Below are 22,618 nucleotides of genomic sequence, written 5' to 3'. Positions count from 1 at the left end.
TTTTAATCAGTGAGGGATAGCCATAGGTAGAAGCGCTTGATGGAATTACAGCCTCGGTAGAGGTTTGAATATGAATGTGTCTGGCAGCCAGTTTTCACTCTCTGAGTGCTTTTGCTTCTGCAGAAAGTTTAATCATGTTTCAGATATTAATGGTAACAGGTTTATTCTCACATTAGGTAGAACCGTGTGAATAATTTGGCTGGCTTTGCTGCTGCAAGAGTGTTATAGAGTAAAGAGTGTTTTGTAAACATTTCTCCAGGAAACTTTGTCTTCCTGGTTTTCCAGTTAGTGGCTTGGACTTGTTCTAGCTGTGATAAAAATGGTGCTGCATAAATTGAAACGGGGTCAAATAAGTTGTACCATGATATTTTTCTTTTTAATTTCTGGATTACTGACTAGTTACAGTATACATATGTGTGTGTATATATATATATATATATATATATATATATATATGCATGCCTGTGTGCATACATATACACACAACCCTTCTCTCCCATTAGCCAATGTAAAACGTGGGATACTGAAACCTGAACTTCAGGATAATTAACCTTGGCCTGTGTTCTTCAGTACCCGATTTTGTTTATCACATCTGATCCTTGGTTATTTCTCAAGTATCAAGTTCCTTGATGGACATCAGGAACAAATCATTCTATATTCAGTGTGTTCTCTATTTTTTGAGTTGTCATCTGTAACTGTCCGTAGCTAGAACGATATCGTGATCTTCTAGCCATTTGTACACCACCCATTAGTTAGATGTTCTCTACTGTGAACCAGTACACAGACAACTCTCTTCTTTCACTGACTACATCTGTACATTTAAATAAAATGGGCTAGGGCACATTTTCGGACCTAAAGTGGCATGCCCCAGCTTGCCTCCCTGTGGCTAATTTGTCTTCCTCGACTCTCCTCCCTTCCAAGGAATAGAGCAAAGTAATCCAAGCCAAAACCATACCAGGGAGTCTGTTAACAAAGTAAACAGGCCGAATGGTCATGGACCCGGTGCTTGATCCCGTGCCCTGGCCCTGCTGTGTTTAATAGGGCAGATGAAACCCAGTTGTCCTTTCACATTACCAAAATAACTCTCGTTTTCTACCACCGCTGTGAAAGTGTGTGCCGCTTCTGTGGATGAGGATTCTTCAGGAGTATTCAGGCTGGAGAAACGAGATGCACTTTCGCATGTAGCATCCAAGTCCTGGAGGGATCTAGCCTGCTTTGTGACCTGGCTCTTTTTGGTATATTGGTTATTGGTCACAGAGAAAGAAACATGCAACCTAATATTCCAACCTCATTTAAAAACTCTCCCTTTGACTCTCTATCACCTGGTCTGCAATGGGTGCCTTTAAAGAAGCTGGTTAAGCAGCCAGAGAGAAATGACTTGCGATCGCTCTGCCTTTGTAACCGTTGCCTTTAGATGGGCAAGGAGGCTGGAGGTTCAGAGTATGTGTGAATGCCAACATGAGGTTGCACCAGGAACCAGATCAGGGAATTGGTCTGGATTATAAAAGAGGATGAAGGGAAAAGAAAAAAAGGATAGCTGTAATTTGGGTCAGTTCATAGAGCAGACACAAAACCAAGCCTGTTAGCACAACTGAGATGGGGAGGTGCTGTGGGATGGGAATGAGTGACCGAGGGAAGTGATAGGAAGAGTGGATCGAAACCCTGTAGGCAGGAAACCACTGAATGCTTCAAACTGCTGAACTGGAAACCAGTGTTTGCTTCAGTTCCAGAAACCACCTCCGGACCCATTATAGTTTTGTTCTTCATAAATGAAATACAGACCCATGGAAAACAGGGCTAGGAGAGCGACAGAGCTCAGTCCATCCATCTCCCCAAAGCTCAAGCAGCTGTACCTGTGCTGTTCCTTGTAGCCGTGTCTTGTGCTTGGAGGCTTCTGCTAGTGGAGATGGTGTCTAGCGTGCTGGAGCTGCAACTGGTGTTTCTTGCCTTGGTCAAATAAAAACATATGGACTCACTTTGGGAAATTGTTACACTTCTACAGGGAATTGTAAATTGTTTTTAATGACCCGAAATTGCTGAGGTTACTATCCTCCTTGGAGCAGAGGTCCTCAAACTGATAAGTGAGACGCTACGGGTTCAAATCACTGACAGTTGGTCTGGAGCTATTTTAGACTGGAACAAATGAGAAGGGAAGGAGGCTGTGTAACTGTCTTAACTCTAAAAGCACAAGATGCTTAGCATGATATAGACAGTTCAGCGCACTTAAAACAGCCCTAATCACTTTTCCATGCAAGTGTTCGCTGTGACCGTAGCAGTTGTCACAGGAATGCTATGTGGTTGCAGGATGGAGGAGGTGTCCGCCAGACTACTTTAGAAAGGGCTTCATGCTGAAAAGTTGGCAGGTTGGCTTTAGACAGCTCAAATTCTGGCTGGTCTCCAAATAGGTATTTAAATACCCGATGATAACACCTGGAAATGTCCCAGAAAAGTGTTTGCAGGGGCAAGAAAGAAGTTGCCTGCAGACCTATGGCATTCTCACACTGCAGAAGGTTGAGAGTACAGATCTCTTCTTGTGTCGCCTGGTTTTTATTTCCTCCTGTCTGGAGAGTTTTCTCCGAGATCACATCACTTTGCAAAATTAAATTTTTCACCAATAAAATTTGATCCCCTAGAAAAGAGGGAAAACTAAGAGCAACAAAACCAGGTTTCTGAATTGTGGCCTTCACTAAATTAAAATACAATCCAGCCTGACGTTTTACATGGAGAGTTTTATCCCCAGGAGATGGTGGTAATAAAGTGCAGCTGTTGCAAAGCCAAAGGGCCATGTGAGAGAGGCGCGGGGAACTGAGGCACAGGCTGGCAATAATGCAAACCGTTGTAAAACTGCAAAATATTTAGATGTGTTTGGGATCTCAGGAGATGTGGTCCTCACTGCATTACAGCCTTATGTGTTTGTTTCTGATTAAATATGTGCTATCCTCATTGTAAACGACGTGATCCGCTTCAGCCAGTTGCCAAAGCCCCTATTCCTTCTTGGAGGTTCTTTTAATATTATGCTTCAGTAATAGCAGTTTGTATTAAGCAAAGCTTGTTGATTTATAGTTTGTGCAAACATATTTTGCACCAGGCTTTTGGGAGTTGGAGGTTAGATGGAGGTGGTTTGGCTACACCGGATTATTAATCATACGAATGGGGTTTGTAATCCTTGCATTTGCACAAATGCAAACTTTACTTGGAAGACAGCGATATTTATCATCTCAGCTGTAGCAGACTTCAGCAGGGTAGCTTTCCTAGGGAGGCCGCGACCTCAAAACCCACTCTCAATTTCTGAATTCAGAACAAATCTTCTAATTACATTTGCATCCGTTTGAAAGTCAGACTTCCCAGGCACCGAATAATTGAGCCCAAAAATATCTGGGTTGAAGGACAAGTGTAAAATACCAATCTGATGCGTATCCGATGGGGAGGATTCTTCCACCTGACTGAGGACTTTGATATATAGCAGGGGGCCTTCCTCATCACTCTTCCTCCTAGCTCAGCTCTTCCTGTGCAGCTCCAGTAAGACTTTTAGCTGCGACAACACAACCCACCGGGGAGGTTGTCCTTTTTACAGCTGCTGTGCATCAGCGTAGCCAACTACGTAAACCTTTGGTGGTGTGGGAGCAGGAACGCTGCATAACGACAGGAATGTGTCAACTTCTTGGCAAGCAGCTTCCTGTTGTATCGGTGGCGTTTTTGCATAAATGTGGGCGAGAACCGGCCCTAAAAGCAGCTGGTTTTATTTTATGTTTAATTTCTAAAACAAACGGGACTCACCAGGAGGATATTTGCCAACAGAAGAACAGAATTCGAGAGGTTCCTAAAACTTCCACTCTTGGTTAGGAGCAGGGAGGGAAGCATCTCGTTAAATGGTGGTTATTTAATCAGGACTGTCGATCAGGTTCTCCAAAGCAAAACACACCAAAATAAATGCCTTGAGAACTATCTTAAAATAGTGCAGATTTTCCTGAGGTTGGCCAGTTGGAGATGAAGCAGCATAAAATGTTCCCAAAGCTGCGTTTTTTTTCTTTTTTTGGAAAAAATGTAAATAGTAGACTTTTTCTGTCTTTGCTGGGTCAGATCCTAGCCACAGAAAAATGCAACTGAAAGCAATTAGGCCGGTTTCTGACTTGGCGAGAGAAGCGGCTGATCCTGCCCTGCCTTTCAGGGCTGCGTTTTCTCTTAACCCTTCCACGCGGGATTTGGTTTTCATTATACTTCACTGAACTTCTAACAGCCGTGAAAGCTTTTCAGTCTTTCAGGGAAGTCTCCTGCGTTCCGTAATCCAAACGCATTTCTAAAATCAAAACCGTAGGGTATTCTCAGCGCTTTACGCCGTCACGGCTCTCCAAAGGAATAAAGCCGCTGCCGATACCTAGCTCGGCCTTTTAATCGGGAATGCCGAAGGCAAGCGCGGTGAGCACGGGGGGCCCAGAAGGAAGCGGCTTGCACAGGAGAAGGAGCAGAGCACCCTTGGGCGAGTCCGGTATGCTGCTATTTGCCCCTTTCCTCTTTTTTTCCGCGGCCCGTCTCAGATTTGCTGCTCTTTGCCAGCCCATCTGGGTTGCGTTCACCCTGACCCCGTGCAGGAGGGCTGCTGAACCCCTTGGCTCTCCTCCGCCAACGCTGTATTGAGACGGACGGGAAGAAAGGAGTTGTCATCTCTCCGGTGACTGACTGTCGCTTTTGGGGGGACATGTGATCGTGGACCTCTCGCAGAGGGAGGTGGTAAGAGCCAAGGATTATCAGGAGCTCGAGAGCGCGCCCCCAAGTGCTCTGCACTTTAAGCTTTCCTTTAAGAGATATCCCCTTCCAGGCCTCAGTGCTCTTTTTCAGGAATAGCGGGATATTGGCTCAGCACTGGCTGCCAGGAAAGCGTGCTGCTGTCTGAACCAGGACAGCCGCTTCTAGCTCCTAACTTCTCCCTAGGGCCTCCTTCCCCTTCCCCGATCTCTGCAATGATATGACCCTGTTTAAAGGGCAGGAAGGGTAATTTCACAATCCGGTGCTTCTGCGGCTCTTAACGTTTCTTTTCAAACTTTCCATCCTAAGGGATATAGGCTGGGTAAAACTGATGGTCTAATTCCAAATGTGCCATATTAACAGCCAGGGAAAGAGGAAGAAACCTTCTTACAGTTGATACACCATGCTTCTTGGCATCCCCTTTTTAACCGTAGCAGGTTGCACAATATTTGTTCAAGAAAAACCAGGAAGAGAAACCCCTTTCTGGCACTAACGTAGAGGACAAGCGCATGTTTGTGCTTTGGTAGCCTCCGCTTTTGTTTCCCTCCTTTCAAGATGTCAAGGAGGGAAAGTTTTAACATTCGCGTTCTGACTTTGACTTCCGAGTTTCTAGCTGTGCAGGGCTGGAACAGCATCTCAAAGCAGATACCACCTTCTTCCTCATTTACATACATCTCACAGTAAGACTGTTAACGCTTCACAAGCTTAAATGTTCTATTTTTGTTGTTTAGAAGTGGTTTTAAAAGGAAGACCAGTGGCTGGAGAAGAGATGGTTGCTGCAGGACTTGCACATCTCTGTGTCAGATATCTTGAATGGCACAACCGGACCCTGAGTTTGCAAGCTCTCAGTCACCATTTTGGCTTATTTCCTCTGGCTTCAAAGTCTTTCTTTTTGCTAAGAATTGCTACTTTTCACATCATCTCTTTTAGATGGAGCCTTTTTTGAAGGTGGAAAGTGGAACTGTTTTTTTCCCCACATTCAGGCATTTTTTTCTCCTCTATCATTATTTTTAAAAAAGATGAGCAGAATAAGCTGTTCCTTCAAACATCAGCCTGAACACTGGCCTTTGTGCAAAACCCCCCAAAATATTGAGCCAGAACTTGATTTAAAATAAATAAATCTCCCTTTCTTCTAGCAGCATGTGGAAGAATGATCTGCTGATGAAAACTGTTTTGCAGCTTTTGTTATAGCAGGGCTGTTTCCAACAGCTGCTGTAACATCTAGTTCAGGCACTGCTTTCTAGATCTAGGCTTTGTCCAGTTCCTCTCAAACTTAATCATCTTTGTCTCAAAAATACCCCTTAACTGAAGCAACATGGAGAAAGGCACCTGAAAATGGAATGGTAAGGGAAAGATTAAGGCTTTCCAAAGAGCTGCGAATGTAAAGATTTCCCATAAATCGGTGCTGTTTCTGTAAGACACTGGATTAACTTTACGACGCAGAGATGTGCTGCTGCACCTTTGGCCAGCTGCAAGAACATGGCAGAAGAGACCATGGAGAAAAGAAGAGGGTTAAATGAGTCCAAAAGGAGACAAATTTGTGGAAAGAGAATTCACTGAGCACTAAGAAAAAAATCCCATTTTCAGCTCAAGAAGTGTCTGAGGTGTCGAGGGCTGGAAGGTGGCAGGGTGTAGGAGGGAAAGTCACTACACACTCGCTCTGCTTTGATGCTGGCAGCAGCAACAGGAATGGAGCTAACTGGTCTTCTGGTCTAACCTAGTATCTTTCTTCTACCGAGAGATAACTGCAGCCCAAAACAATACTGCTCAGCATCCATCACAGCAAGGTTTTCATAAAAAAACCCAAGGGTCTGGTTTACTGTATCTTTTGTTGTTCCCAGCAGTTGTATTTAAAATGATTCCCTTGTCCCATCCTTCATTTGCACAAGCGCACTCCTGCTCTCTCTGCCTATGGAAAAAATTGTCTACTGCGGAGGGGGGAGACAAAAATGATTCTTCCATCCTCCCGCCAGTGCACAAGCTCGCTCGGGGACCTGCTCAGGTTCTGCTTTTGTTGCTTGGTTTTCATGTTGCCTTGTGCTGCCACGTGTTAGCTTTTTCTCAGTGCTGTTACAGTACGTAAGCAGGTGTGTTTGTTGCAATAAATGTGAGCTTGATATTAAGTGGATTACTGGCCCAGCTATTTGTCATTGTAAGAAAAGCTGTCACTGCAAGGGATTAGCGCAGGGGTACACAAAGTGCACAAACAACTTTCACCAAGAACCTTGTTAATCGCTTCCTAATTCCCCTCTGCTGCTGAACAGAAGAGGTTGGGTCATTGGGCCAAAATTACAAGGGACCTGTCAGGTTTCTGGGCTGGGGTGAGGTTTTTTAAGAGGTAAATGCAAGTGGCTGTACTAACAAAAGACCATGAAGGCATCAGCCAACAAGTTTGCGGCTAAAAATGGGAAGTCTTTCCAATGATATCATGGTGCGAGAGGTCAGTCATGTGGAAAGTCCTTCTCAGCCTACTCACTTTGAGCTTCTTGCTGAGAGTGGCCCAAACCACAGCCGTTTAGACAAGTAGACAGATGTCTATATGAGAGCAGCAGACAGCTGCTGGGCGTTTGGCCCCCTGAGAAGCTTCCTGGACCATGTCCTAAATCACTTGTGGAAATGCAATGGGCTTAGTTATGGCGGAAGGTTGTCTACTGTCTCCCTTTGCTGGTTTCTCATCTGTATGATGCAAAGAAAGCTTGGATCAGAGCAAAATACTGCAGGGCTTCTGCCTGCTGCCATGGTCCAGGTCCCATACCAGCATTAGGGCAGGCTACTGGAGTGTTGGGTGCTCATCTCTGTGCCCCTGGCCAGCACTCAGACCTACCTGAGAACCCCAGCTGAGGGTGGCCCGGCAGGCACAACTGTAGGGAGAACGTGCTAATAGGGTGTACTTGCTCCTGGTGAGCTTTGGATTTAGCTCTTGCTTTTTCAGCTGAATGTGCCGTCCATCCACAGGGCTTCAAGCGTGCTGGGATTCTTTATTTCTTTTGTACTGGTCTAATCACCGCATTTCACTTCTGAGGGGCTGTATCACAGAGGAAGCAGGCCTTCCAAATTACTGTGATTGCAGATTGCTTGGGGAGGCTCCTTTCTTGAATCGAAATTCAAGCTTAGGGTTAACTTAGGGCCAGATGAATTAAAGATTTAATGAGTAGGAATATGTAATAGGGAGCAGTGGCTCTACGTGCTGCCAAGCTGAAGGGCAACTTTTGCATGTGCGCTGGGTGCAGTCCTTATTGTTCTGGGAGTTGCCCATGTTGTCTTCTGCTCTGCCTGGTCACTTTGATTTTGATCGGAGAGATTTTAGGCTGATAGTTGCCTGTTTTTCTACTGTGCTTGTCCAGATAAATGACATAACTTACTGTAGTTGCTCATGGCATGTTCTTCCAGATATGTGGCCAGCAATCAGAGACGTCTTTTGGATATCAGGTGGGAGCAGGAGTTTTGGAGCCTCTAAAAGCTCAGGTGCTGGACAGGCAGCAATCTGCCTCCCAACAAGGCATTTAGCACTAGATTTAGTGGTGTATCTAGACAACAAAAAGTTCAACGCAAATGTGTTTGGGCACTAAAAGCCTGGCCCCTGTTCTTTTCTGTGATGTCCTTGTTGTGTTGACTCTTGCACTTATTAAAAAGCATCTAGAGCGATAACTTGTAGAGCTTAATGGTGGTTCGTGCTTAGAACTAAAACTGGCAGGGGAATATTGGGCCCAGTTTCCAGTTCAAGGGACTGAAAAAGCATTAGACTGCACCTCGAATTTGTGTAAACATCTGCTGGACAAAGGGAAAGCTAGCTGAGAAGGAAGCGACAGATTTGTGTGATGTATCCTGTATTGCATCTCATTTGATTTCTGCATTTGTAAGAGAACCGTCCAATCCAGAAAACTCATATTAACAAGTGTGGTTTACCACAACTAGCCCCTATAGGATATTAGTATGCCAAGCAAAACTCCTCCCTAATCTACTCCATGTATAAGTTGGCCCAGATGGTCTTTGGTTTATAAGCACAAGTGGGCTGCAGCAAAGACAGTGTTAAGAATTGTACCGCAGTGATTTGGATGCTGATAGGGAAAAGGAGAACCTGGCACAGCAAATATTTTGGCCAGTGTAAAGCTCCTCTGCCTTCACATGTAGCTTCTTCTGTTTTCTTCTTGCTGTAATGAATTTCTCCTTTCCTTGCCCATAAAGAAAAAATACTATTTGTATTTAATGGAGTTACACACAAATATGCAAAGAACTTTGGTCTTTGCATGGTCCGTAAATCAGTCTCACCCACATCACGCATAGGACACTGATCAAAGTCAAGAAGCGTATTTTTGATTTAGAAAGGAAAATATAGATTAGTTTTGGTCCAAGGAATGGATTTCAGTTCTGGAAACTAGGATTTGAACAACAAGGTTCAGTAATTTTTAGGTTAGCAAAAGAAATGAAATCCGAAATGCTTCAGAGCGGTTGAAGCAATTGAAAAGATTCAGGCAGGAAGCAGTGATTCCCAGTTTGGGCATGGGAGATAATGCTGTTCAGCTTGTTGTAAACCAGCTACTTGTATCAGAGGTAGGAAAGTGCCCCTAAGTGGTATCTGTGCAATTCTTGAACTGAACCTTTAATTCTCCTGGTTATTAATTGTCTTTTTCTTTCTTTTTTTTTATTCTTTCTTCAGCATGAAAGACTTTCCAGGTAAGAATTTTGTTTCTTGGGTTTTTTTCTACTTAATATTTATGGATAGCATATTTTTGTCTTGCTTTGGGGATTCCCAGTACTTCAAATCAAAAGCATAAGCTAAAGTTGGGATTGGCCATTTAGTTCTTTCCTTAACTGAACTGTTGGGCCGTCTTTCATCCTTTGCTCCCCAAATTACTTAACAGCTACTCTGTAGAGGAGAAAACCCTCTGTGTCCTATGGGAATGGGCCCCTTCTACCATGAGGATGAGAAATGCATGGGAAATCAGTACCCTACTGGGGTTTGGGCTGATACCGACTGGATTTTTTTTTCAGTTTTTAAAATGGTGGTGGCTTCCTGGCCTTCTTTTGGCTATGCCCTGCCCTGCAGGGTGGAGAGTGCTCCCAGCAATCCCAGTGCTTGTTCTCTGCTGGGTCTGGCACAGCCTTGAGACGCAACCAGTCAGGTTCATACTGCCTATCCAGACTGATACCTGCTCCATGGTGCTAAGTCTTTGTGTTTTAGGTTGGAATCAGCTACGAATCCTACCACCAGTGACACGTCCTCCTACAGTGATCGTGCCTCCAGCCGCTCCAGTGCCTACACCCGGAGAGAGAACCGGTTAGCCTCCCTCAGCACCAGAACAGAAGAGGAGAGTAACAGGGACTATAAAAAAGTAGGATTGCTTAAAAGTGCTATTGATACTGCGTGCACCTTAGAAGCTGCCTGTTGCTGCAGAAACCTGCACTGAGAGTCTTTGGAAAGAAAAAGGGGATTTTTTTCATTCATTGCAAATCAAAAATCGCTTAGTCTGCATGCTATCAGCCAAGCCATCATAAGGCCTTTAGTTTCCATTGCCTTTGGAAATCACACTTTTTTGAATGCATCCGCCTTTCAAAGGGGCGAAAAAGGACAAGGGGTAAAAGGAAACCAGGCAAAGTCAGATATCTGGGGAAGATGGAGTGAGGCTGGAGAAATGCTGGGAGAGATTAGTAAAGAAGCAAGAAAGAATATTGTTGAGCACTACCAGCATATCCCAGTGGGCTGCATTACACTCCAGATTTTTTTTTTCAGAAAGCTCCATAACTTTCAACGTAATCCTTGAAAGCCAGTAGTATGGACTGCCGAGTCCTCAGAGCGCGTACACACATGCTAGTAACAATGCAAAGAACATACGAAATGTAAACAGATTAAGATGACCTTAATTCTTAAATGGCTATAAAACTAAAAAATATGTTACTGGAAAGTCTTGCATGGTAAGCAACCCTCCACTCTTCCTTATAAACAGGTTTGTCCAGCAGAAACAGGCACTATGCCTAATTTGTCCTCTTAAAGTGACGGAAATTCTGCTGGTTTGAAGGAACTGAGGAAAAAAAAAATCATCATCTTCCATTTAGGGGTGGCCTAAAATTAACCTCAATTTTCCTCCTTTTTGAAGTAAAAGCACAGAAAAGCAGCTAGGGTGTGTTGTGCTTGGGAGCACAATAGAATCATAGGTTTAGATACATTCAACATGCATTCTGTGTGGATAATTGTAGTTCTTTATTATTCTTAGTGGCTTACCTAAATTAACTCCCCCCTTTTCTTTGCTTCCTGGCTGTGTTTAAAGAACTTATAAAATTGACCAACTCTTTTCACGCGAATTGTGAAAACATGAGTAGAACGTCCAAACTGGGCCTGTTTGCCCTTCTTCTAATGTCCTGACGTGGAGGAGCAATCCAAACCCCTCAGTTGCGTCTGTTCAACGCTGAGTATGATACATGTCTACTTGGAGCAGTATGGCAGGACTGGCTCCGTGCAGCGGTTGAAGAGCAGCCTTGTTAATTCAAATATTTTGTTTCTTTTTGCAGTTATATGAAAGTGCCCTGTCTGAAAATCAAAAGCTGAAATCAAAACTGCAGGAAGCCCAGCTGGAGTTGGCTGACATCAAATCAAAGTTGGAAAAAGCAGCCCAGGTAAGGCAAAACCAGGCTCTTAGACTGGCAAAACTGAGCATTGCTGATGACAAGCCAAGGTGTGTTCTAGTATGGGGAAATGCATGAGAGAAAGAATTTAGCTCGTGTGAGGGAAGGTGCTACAGAGGAGACTATATTATCGTTCACAGAAATAAGTATGGTGTGAATGATTCTCTAAGGATTAAGGATTGTTTCTTCTCTGCACGAGTGCGTCCATAGACTATCCAGGCCTCTGTGCTGCATCCTATGAATGCCATTCTGTTTTAATAGCTTTCTATGTTTATTTTATGTAGCAGAAACAGGAGAAAACTTCTGACCGATCTAGCATGCTGGAGATGGAAAAAAGGGTGCGTATCTCTGCATTCTTTGCCTCATGTTGCTGTGGTGGGCATAGTAATTTCTCGAAGGAAAATGCTAATTAAAAGATAGGTTATGTTTTTGTCTTGTGGAGTGGTGCACAGTGATAATTGCGTTCTGACCTTTTCTGTGTCTGCGACTTTTCTGCTTAGCCTTTAGATCAATTAAATCTAATTTCTGTCTTTTGTTACGAGAAGCTGCAGACTTACAAATTATATTTTGTGGTGCTAAGGGACTGTTGATCCATTGTGCTTTAAAATCTTTTTGATCCTTATAAATAAAAGGACTGTTTCGGTGGAGGAGGGAAAGGGGGAACAAGACACAACGCTAGTTGGGTGTCAGTTGTGCAATTATACTTGAAATCTGAGTGTTTGAATGCTCTTTTTTCCTAATTGAGCAATCAGATTACTGCAGTAAATTAAGCCTAACTTGCAGTCTCTAGTTAAATCAGTGTCTTAAATGATCATAGATTCATTCAGTTTGGAGGGGACCTAAGGAGGTCTCTGGTCCAATCTCCTGCTCAAAGCAGAATCAACACTGAATTTGGACAAGATTGTTCAGGGCTTTGACCCATCCAATCTTGAAGACCTCCGATACAGAGATTCAGCAGCTTCTTTGGGCCCCTTATTCCAGTGCTAATATATCCTTATAGTGAATTTTTTTCCTTATATCTAGTCAGAACCTCCCCTGCTTCAGTTGATGACCATTATCTGTCATTCTCCTGCCGTGTACCTCAGTAAAGACCCTGGCTTCAACTTCTCAGTGGCCTCCTCTTAGGTATTGGAAAACTGCTGTTAGGTCCTCCTAAAGTGCTTCATCTCTGAATTTTTAGGAGTTTTTCTGCCTTGTAAAACCAAATGTTTAAATCCGATTCCTACCATGAAAGATTGTAATTATTTAAATGTAAACTCTTCCTGGGATTTGCTAGGGGTATTCCAGAGGAGGTCACGTTCAGGATCTCCACAGGACAGGAGCAGAATTAGGCAAAGCACATCAGCACCCACTACAAGTGTGTGATCTACCTACCAGTATAGGTCCTAGGTTTCTACTGCTGAAGTTAGGCAGGTTCCTGAGGCTGAGCTGCCCCTCGGGCCCATGACACTGCTGCGTAAGCTCAGCTGAGCATCTTTACGCCTGTCTGAAACCTGTGATTGAGATTCTCAAAGCAGTGACCCATGTGGTCCTGATTCTTAGGTGTGCTTAAAGCAGGCCTAATGCAGTTATCAGAAACACAGCAGGCACTTTTGTCTAAATATAGCAGCTGGAGAAAGTCATGTACATGGATGTAGATCTTCTTTTGTAAAACAGCGTGGTGGTCAGAGCACTTGGCCAGAGTGGGTCTTCCCCAAGCAGAGGGAGTTCAAACCACGAATCTCATCTCCCACCTGTAAGACTCTTCCAAGTTGTGGCAATGTACTGCATCACTTTTGTTGAGTTAGGATCACTACAGCTGCAAATACAGGTTTCTCAGTTTTAGAAAGAAAGTGCCTGACTGTTGCTCCGTGAAGATGGTGTTAACAGGTTAAAAGGTTTCTTAACAGATTAAAGGGTGTCTTGTTCTTGCCTTGCTTCCAGGATGGCTTATGCATTTTGCACTAAAGAAGCACTGGATGGAGTGTGTTGGCACTGACCCACGGCTAACAAAAAGGCACCCAGAACCTCTTTCTTCCAGGGCTGCACTGTCCTGTTTTGCTTGCTCTCCTTCTAGCCTCATGTTTCTTTGCAGAGAGCAAAGGAGTGGGGGAAGAGTGCATAAAGGCTGTTCCTAACCCATACTTGCCATTTCCTCCTGATCAGTGCGCTTTCCTGGGGTGGTTTGAGTCCTCTCATGCTGAAAAAGGCACTGATTGAGTGCAGATCTTTCCCCTCTAGCTATCCACTGAGGGCTCCGCCAACACTCAAATAGTAAAGCATACCTGTGTAACCATCTATATCCCAAAATTCACTGGAAGCAGACAGCTTTACAACTACAAAGTCCTAAATTAGTCTGGGAGAAGCAGGATATCCAGACACCTTTTCATGTTTAGTTTCCTATTTGACTGCCTTGGTGGGTTTCCTCATTGCCTTCCCCCTTTGCAGTGTTATTGTCTTGGCAATGATGAGTCCTAAACCTTTCACTCTACCCATTCACTGTATAGAGAATATACGTGCTTAGTATGGTGCTGTCCCCAGAGCCAGTAGCCTAGAAGTTGGTCTGGTGATAGTCTGTGCCAGCCCACACAAGTCTCTTGGTGGATTTGGACCTCTGTTAGATGAAATCTCCTCCAGTCTCAGAAAGTTTTTTCAAGGTTGATCTTTGTTAGTACTAATTTGGCATCCTTCAGTAGCTGTGCAGATACATCAGTTGGTGATGGGCAGGGCGGGACAGTTAAATCCATGGCTTCCTTTACCTACAGAGCTCAAAATAACATTTCATCAGCAAGTCCTGGAAACTGGGATTAGTGAAGGGGTCTAAAGAGAGCTCAGGATCAAGAGAAGATCTGCCTAAATGGGCATAGCACATATTGCCTGTTGCTTTACCTGCTGCCATGTTCCAGGGTGGTTGCACTTCCGTAGTACATCTACTGATCAGCTCTTGCTTTTGTAACCTGTATATCACTTTGGGATGCTTTTCAGTTAATGCTCCTATAGAAATACAAGACTCTGCATCTTTTTTTTTTTTTTTTTTTAAGAAAATATACTGTAAACTTTTCTTCTAAATCCACATGATCATCTTTGTTATGAATCCTTCCAAACAGGAGAAGCGAGCCCTGGAGCGGAAACTCTCTGAAATGGAAGAGGAAATGAAGGTATGAAATAATCTATGCCCACTGTCTGTTCTATTTTATTATGCTTTGTATTAATGTCTTTTGGGATTGTCATCCAGGAATAGGATACTAAAGGTATACATGGGAAGGGACTCATGTGTTACTTCTGAGTGTGTCCCTTTACGCAGTCAGAGCTTACATTAATGGCCGTGTTCTCTGAACACGAAATACTAATAAAACTGCTCTGTTATCATTCATCTGATTGCACCATATGTTTATTTGTTACGCTGTTTGATCTGAGAACTGTGAAAGCTGTTTCTCCCTAAATGCTTTCCCAAACTAACCTTTTGTGGCATCGATGAGTTTCAGTGTGCTGATCCTCTGTGTGCTGAAAAGTCTGCGGCCCAAGTTAAGCCCTTGTGGTTCCCTCCAGATGGGTAAGAAGGCAAAGCTAGCTTTGGAGATCACGCACACCAGCCAGGGGAAAACACAGCGTGATTGTATTTCTGTATTCCTTTCCTAAAGCATGTGGAAGGAAGGCTGTGTCAGTAAGTCAGCCGGGAATAGATTTCAGCAAAGAGGAATTTGCTTCCTGATGAAACATGCGGCATGGCTTACTGTCACAGGATGTCCCCCCACAGACTGCTCCTTTGTGTTCTCCTCTCTCTTGTGTCGTTGCTTCAGAGGATGGTAGTCCTACTGTCATGGCTTGGATGCCCTGCGAGCACTGGGCTAGCGGGGAGCACTACAGAGCAGGAAGCAGTATGGTTTGCTGCCTCAGTACACACCAGCGTTACGTCATTTTATGCTATACTTCTACTCTAATGCTCATATTCACCGAATGCTCTTTGTTCTGTGCCTTGTGGTTTCATTCCCTTTGAGCATGATCCAGGTGGGACCAAGCTGCCTCCCTTTAACAAGGAAGGACCCTGCTCAGGGCTGAGAGCACTGACCTCTCCCAGCACAATGCACTGATGGAAACAATTTCCTGCCGTCCTGGAAGAGGTTCCAACTTTACAATTCTGTTTGAAGCTGCGTATGTTTACCGTGCGCACATCTTTGAGAAGAACCATTGGCTTGTGCTGCACTCTTCTACTGCAATAAGTAACAGAACGATTTGCTGGAGTCTTACTGTAAAGGCTCTCTTGTTCCTTCGAAGAGCAGAAAATAAATGCGGACATATTAGATAGAAGGGGAAGGAGAAAGGACTGAATGTGCCTGAATTTCATATTCTGTGTTCACTCAACAGGTGGCAGCTTTTAGCTCCAGAGAGACTTTTCTGTAAATACAAAAATATGACCTTCAAGAGAACACAGACAATAAGAGTTTGCATATTTTTCAGCAGGAAAAAACATTTCTTTAGCTATGTCAATCACACCAAAAACCAGCTCAGTCCATGGAGTAAAGAGACAAATTGGTGTCCTCTAGTGGCCTGTCAGTTTTGAACATTTACATTGGTTCAGAAAGCAATTAATGAGAGAAGGGGCCTGTAGGGACTGTTGGATGCGCAGAAACTGCCTCTGGCTCAAGTAGCCCGAAGCTGCAGATTGGTGGAAACCAAGATGGTGCAATGGGAAAAACACTGATAGACGTTTGACTTGTTCTTATATTGTCCCCGAAGCTGCTGGTCACTGTTGGAGACAGGACATGAGCTAAAAGAGCCTTTGGTCTAATCAATGTATTTGCTATTAGCAAAAGGCCCCAAAGCTGATAAGGAGCTATCAGATCCCCTAGAGTGACACTTGCTCTTTACTGTGTTCCTACTGCATAAAACAACCAAAGTAGCCTTTTGTTAGTGGAATAAATAGACATGAAATTTGAAAACATCTCTTCTGGGGTACTGCTACATTTCCACTAGTCTTTGCAAAAACTTGAGCATGTGATCAGTCCCTGTGTGCTCTGTGGCATTTCTTTCTTGACAGCCACTCAATAAAAAGGAGTTTAAAGTCTCTGAAGATAAAAACATTAAACCGGACAAAGCTCGTGTGTGCTCAAGTCCATAAGGAAAGCGGACTTTCTGTGTCCACTTACATCTTGCCTTAAAGTGAGCGAATCAGCCCTGTTCTGTTTGTACAGACTGAGATAGCCTCCGAAGAACTTCTGTGTTAATCCCAATTGTATATGTGCCGCCATGAAAACAAATCTATTAATTCTGGTTAGACTTGCATTCCGGTTACTTCGGCTAATTGGATAGCTATTGAGCAAAATCAGAAGGAAGAAGTAACTTAAGCAAATCCACTAGTTGCGTTTAACGTGGAGAGCACAGAAGGGAAATAAGCAATCATCTCATGGGAGTACTGCAGTCTTCAGCATTTCTCCCACTAGTCTTTGAATTGAATCAGACTGTCATGACCCCCATCCAGTTTTTTGATTCTCAGGTGTCTATGCCTAGCACTATGTCCAGTTCTGTGTATCAGGCGTCGTGACCAGAGCGACGTGAAAGCTTTTCCTCTCCTGGCAGCTGACTTCTTAGGAAGAGGAGATACAGTAGTTGTTACAGGAATATCCTAGGTTTCTGTAACAGAAATGCTTTGTACTTCATCCTATGCTTAAGATAATGATCTTTTTCCCTAGCATGAGTTTAACCACCACTAATGAAGCAATCAAGAAATGGAGAGGAGTGGAACGAAATAAGTGATCTCAAAGAACTTTTTGGTGCTAGAGTTGCTCCAGCAGACCTGCTCTTGCAAAGGTGACAGGATAGTACTGCATTTTCCTAGGTGATCCTAGAATTTTGCTGGAGATACAGGAACTTGGCAAAGGAAGGAGAAAGAAAATTAGCATTTGCACTGAACTGAATGCAGTGCCAAGTGCCTGAGGTCCCAACTTAACACTGCAATTTTCCTTGAAGGTCACAGAAGCATCTTTATTCTGTAGCAGCACTGCACCTCCTGGCCTTGTGCATTGTGCATGCTTTGGGCATTTTTATTTCCCCTCGTGTGGTAGGCACAAAATCCTTTAATTGAAGGCTGAACCGAGAAGCCGGCTTTCTATAGTCCGAGTATCAAGCAGAGTGATAAGCAGTCACAGCGGTATCGTCCAGGTTCTGCTCTTTGCCCTTGGCATCAGGCCCAGCTTTCTGGCCATTGCTAGTTTTCACTGAGCATGATAAGTAGAAGGCTGTCCTAGCTGGAGCGCACGTACACATTTCAGCATAGATGATCCCGTATTGCCTGCTGCAGTGTGCTGATGCTGAGCTGTGTTTGATCCTGCCATTTGGAAGTTTAGTGCTATATTGAAAAATACAGGTGGTCTCTAAAACTATCATCATCCTTTCGATCTTGCATCTCACTGCACCCCATTCCACATATGTTTAGATCTTTGACGTCTTCTGCCAGCCAGATGCTCAGCTGAGTTCTCTGCCATTAAACAGAGAGCTTTTATAACCTGCGATAACACAAAAAGAGATGGCTCTTCCGGTATGAATCTTCCTCCTGCCTCTCCAGGGTGTAATTCATCACAAGATTGACACCTCAAAGAGTGTGATGAATATCTCCTCACTGACCACAGGGCGAGCCTGCACAGATAGGGTAGATTAAGTGATGGATAAATGAACTAAAATTTGGTTAAAAAACATGAGTCACACTAATAAGATTTCTCTGAAGCTTTTGGCAGTCTGCCAGCCATAGCTCTGTCTCAGGACCTCTCGCTTTATCTGGTGTCAAAAGTTTGATGGAGGCTGAAGTTGATAAGACTGGTTAATATGGAAGGGTAAGTAGCAGTAGGCAACATTTTAGCCAACTTCCTGCCATCATCGGTGTTGCTTCAGTTGGTTTTGCAAGGCTTTTAGATGAGATATCTTGATTCCTTAGCTGGACATAAAGGTGGTGGTTTTGAGTAGTTAGAACTGAGCTGAAGGGTAGAGGCTACGTGGAATGCTTCTCCTTTATACAGGTAGGAGCCCTGGGACAGAAAGGTGCCAGGAGGCAGCGAGTCCCTTGGTAACGGTAGCCAGCTCCATGTCATGCAAGTCAGGTGCGAGTTCTTCATCTCACAACAGATACATCAACGGTACTGCTGGTTAAGGAAAGTTTGGTTAGTCCCACAAATAGTGACCTCTATTTGAGTGCTTTGTGTTGACCAAAATGATAAAAAAGAGTTCATTTCCCAGCAGATCCTTCCCTTCGTCTCCTCCCTGCTGTCACAAGTGTGTGCAGGGAGGAGCACATCGGTTTGCGGACAGGATGGAAGCTGCTTTGATTGTGAGCTAGGGTTGTTTTTTTTTTTCACTTGAACTCAGGATTACTCTTCTCGCAGATGTTTCCCTTCCTGCCTTCTCTCTGCTCAGTGCCCGTGCTCCCGCTGCCAGACTAGTTGTCAGGAGGAAGGAGGGACGGAGCCTGCCCAGAAAGCAGCTCTCCAGGCCTCAGTATTTCCTGGCATTTGCCACTGCTAGAAATGCCCAGCATATGGTTTTGCTTTATTGTCACTGGGAAAAAGTCTTCCGTGTACCAAAACATGGCTGACGTTGGTGTGGCTTTTACTGCTTCACTGTTTTACCTTCTGCATTGCTTCTGTGTTTTGTATCTTCCTGTTGCAGCTATAACTGTGCTAACCCTGCCTTTCGGGGCTTTGTTTCTACAGTGTCCTTTGCCCGTTTATTTCTTTTGTAACTAAGATTGCCGTGTTTCCATACGCCTCTTGTTTAAGATGCTGTCACTCAAGCTCCTCTAGTTCAAATGAGTGGTTTAAATCCCTAACTTTTCACCTCCAAAGAGCAGAGATAAATTTAGCCTGGTGACAGAGAAGAGTTAAATCTGGGCAGAGATATATGGAAAAACACACACACGCGCACCTTTTGGCAGGACCAAAACCAGAGCCGACATCAGAGCCGTAATTCAGGTGGCACAAGGAAGAGGGATGTGAGCAGATGCGATATATGTCTCGGTGATGTGCTGTAGGACAGTGACATTTTAGGCGCTTCAATCTGGGTGCATTTCAAAATCTCCCGTGAAGCTGTGACCCCTCTTTGCTACACAAGACTGCTTTAGCTTTTAGGAGCATATGAAGAAAAAAGAGTTTTAAAGAAATTCACAATTGCCAGCAGTGCTTTCAAAGCCCATGTAGTTGATAAGCCAATGTGTCAGTTCTCCTGGTAGTTCATGAGTTGAGGAGCTATGTGCTGGTGGAGCTTATAAGCTCAGGAAACTGAAATATAACCCACAAAAGAGCACCTTGCTTTGTGGTGGGAAACCCCTTTACTAGACCTTTCTGAAGGCTGAAGTGTCCTCGGCGTGTTGTAGGGCTTTCCTTGCATGCATCTGAGCTGCTGCCCGTCTGGCATTCACTGCTGCTAATTTTTTTTATTATTCGTTCTTTACTGCTTGTGAACTAAAGTCACGTTTCTGTGCCCTTTTGTCTTCGTGGTGTGTTTTCTCTGTGTTTTTTCTGTCCCTTCCTGTCACTCTCTGCAGAATCTCCACCAGCTCAAACAGATTCACACTCTGAGGCAGATGAATGAGCAACTGCTGGCTGAAAACAGGGCTCTGACCCGGGTCGTGGCCAGACTCTCAGTGTCTGCCAAGCCCCGCGAATCAGAGGAGCTGTAGCTGCTTTCCCTCCGACTCATCTCGCCTCCCTCTTCCACTCTTCCAGGCAGGTCTCCGCTCTTCTCGTCCGAGCTGTTCCCCTGCCTTGTTGCTCACGAGGGTGTCTGATGAAGCTTGTGGCTCCCAACTGGCATGTGGCAAAGGATTCTTTGGCAGCCAAAAAGCCAAAAGCATGGTGTTATTTCCCCGTTTGGGCATAGGGTCTCAGCGTAGACTGTTTGCATTTAGTTGCGCTGATTTTGGCTCTGCTTGGAAGATGCTGAGCTCGGCCGTTTTACTAACCACCCACATCCGGGGGGGGCCACGTTTTCCCTGTGGTGCACATCATCCCGAAGAGATCTAGGAGGACATGTTCGCCCCCTCTCACTCGGAGGCGTAAAGAGTAGATGTTGGAGTGGATGGCACAGAAAAGGCTGCTGAGGAGCAGGAGATCAGCTGCTTCCCAGTGACTTAACACTGGCAAACGGCTTTGGGGTGACTTGTTAGTGCCGATAGGTTAGCCAGCATCCCCTTCCCCATTATTTTATCTCAAAATAAGTGTGTTTTATGGTATGTCTCTGATCATAATAGAACTCTTATTTAATTTGGCTTACTTCAGTGAGAAGCCGGCACCTGGCAAATAAGGTTATCCAAAGCCAGAATTAAGAATTTAATACATTTCTTAGAATATTATGAAATGTGCACATTTCAGACGGGAAGGCAATTTTTAAAAAATCTAGAGCTGGACAGTTCTCAACAGATTTTCTTGATCACTTGAGTAAGGAAACAAGTTCCTTCCCCCATTTTAAAGAAAGAGGTTTTTTACTCTGAATTTATGTGCTGCAGCATCTCCTCTGCCTTCTGTGGTCTGGCTACAAGGAAGGTGAAGAGATAGGAGGCAGACCAGATGCTTTTTCTTTCTTCATCTTGTGTTTTAAATTCACCGCAGAATAATTAGTGTTTGAAATCCAAGGATGAGCCTTCCGTAAGCTTTACACTCACATGTAGTGCAGTGAAATTTCATCCTTCCTTGCTGCATCTTTGGTTCAGTGCTGAAGTAGAACAGAAAATGCTTCCTCCTCCAAGCCCTACCTGTGTTTTGCAGGTTAGTAGGGAGGTATTCAGGCCCCTTCAGATGGCTATTTTATTTAAAGAAACGAAGCAGCAGTATGCTCTAGTGGGCTGGAAGTGGCACTAGGGTATGAAAAAATCTATTCTTAGAATACAAATTATACCAAAAATGATTAATCATAGAAACAAACCCACCAGGGGAGTTGTGGCTTCCCATTTCCAGGAGTCTCAAATCAAGACAAAATGTTTTATCCTACACGTGCTTTTGGGCTGAATATGTGAATGAGTGTTTAATATTTTGTGGCCTGAATAGTGCAGATGGTCAGATTCAATGATCTCACCGTCTTTCTGGTTTAAATCTGCGAAAGCATTCTTGAATTTGTCACTGACTCACTTGTTATCATTAGCAGCGACTTTAAGTTATTCTCTTGCCTACTTTGCTTTGAGATCTGAGAGGGAAAATGGACCAAAATACTTCCAGGCTCAGGGAAATAGTATTTCACAAACTCTAAGTCACCTGTTTCTCTTTTTCTGCTAGGATATAATCACATTATCACCTCTCCCTGGCTAACATCCTCTCTACTCTGAAGGTGCCACCACCTTTTCTCTCATGCAGGCTAGCTGAGACATATATAAGCATTAACAGCTTGCGTATAGCTTTGCAGTTTACTGCTTCTGGGTCCGAGCTGAAGCAGGGTTGTGTGTCTGCGAGCTCATCGAATTTTTTTTTTTTAATCTCTTCTAGTAGATCTAATAAAGGGTATTACTGTTACCTGTAAACCTTGTCTCACTTGGGTCCTAAGACATCATAGCTATACAGTAATACCACTGTTTGAAACTGTGACAGTTTTACTACTACACAGCAGCAGTGCCACTTTTTAAAGGATCTCGTTTTCTAAAATCCACATAATTTTCGTCCTCTTGGGAGGAATGAAATTTCACAAGTTTGGTTTTAGTTTTCAGAAAGCTTCCCTGGAAACTGATGGAGTCACGCTATGACCGTGAAACTTTTCAAGAAGTATTTGCTTTACACTTAGTTACGTTCCTTGCTTTTCCAGTTAATCAGCAAAGTTGCGCTGAAGCATGCTTGCAAAAGGCAGCCAACATCAGAGCTTCCAGTAAGCTGTAAAATTTGAGTTGTTGCTCTCTGATGTTGCTTATGGGAACCTGTGGCAGAATTCTCTCTTCCAAAGCCAGGAAACAAATGGCAGGATTTCAGAGCACTGTCTTATTAGAGCATTGGACATGTTCAAGACTGCAGGGCACCCCAAACAGTGATGCAGAGAGGAGAGGGACAGTCCGTCTGCAGACTGCGACAGGGGGTTAAAATTACTCCAGCACATTGGACTTGAAGGCACTGTGCTTTTTGGTGAGTTTTAGATGAAGCTCAGGAGCAAACGAGATACTCAGTGAGACAGCAAATGCTTTCCCTGTTTCACTGCGTTCCTTGGCACTTTGGTGACGGGTGATGCCTTTCATCTGGCAGTGCAAAATTGCATAATGAGTCGTGACTTCTCTTTCCCTAATGGTTCCTGTCATGGAAATTTCCCTGTAGCACCA

General features: G+C 44.1%; 1 protein-coding gene across 3 annotated transcripts in view; it reads left to right on the top strand.

The window, feature by feature from the left end:
• Nucleotides 1-22,618, top strand: part of PPP1R12B (protein phosphatase 1 regulatory subunit 12B) — a 127,348-nt gene that overhangs the window by 99,650 nt on the left and 5,080 nt on the right. The window contains exons 20-25 of one of the 3 annotated variants that reach the window (XR_010886310.1): nt 9,401-9,417; nt 9,926-10,076; nt 11,251-11,355; nt 11,649-11,702; nt 12,388-12,489; nt 14,451-14,501. Coding sequence is in view for 2 of the 3 variants with exons in the window: in XM_067310477.1 (XP_067166578.1) it covers nt 9,401-9,417; nt 9,926-10,076; nt 11,251-11,355; nt 11,649-11,702; nt 12,388-12,489 (429 nt within the window). In the remaining variant the exon portion in view is untranslated. Of the gene's footprint in view, nt 1-9,400; nt 9,418-9,925; nt 10,077-11,250; nt 11,356-11,648; nt 11,703-12,387; nt 12,490-14,450; nt 14,520-22,618 lie in introns of those variants that run through there. The other 2 variants (XM_067310477.1, XM_067310476.1) reach the window with 2 other exon arrangements.

Source organism: Apteryx mantelli, chromosome 25 (genome assembly GCF_036417845.1).
Source record: "Apteryx mantelli isolate bAptMan1 chromosome 25, bAptMan1.hap1, whole genome shotgun sequence".
In the NCBI taxonomy this organism is placed as follows: Eukaryota; Metazoa; Chordata; class Aves; order Apterygiformes; family Apterygidae; genus Apteryx; species Apteryx mantelli.
The sequence above is the reverse complement of the archived record's forward strand: the minus strand, read 5'-3'. Positions and strand labels throughout refer to the sequence as shown.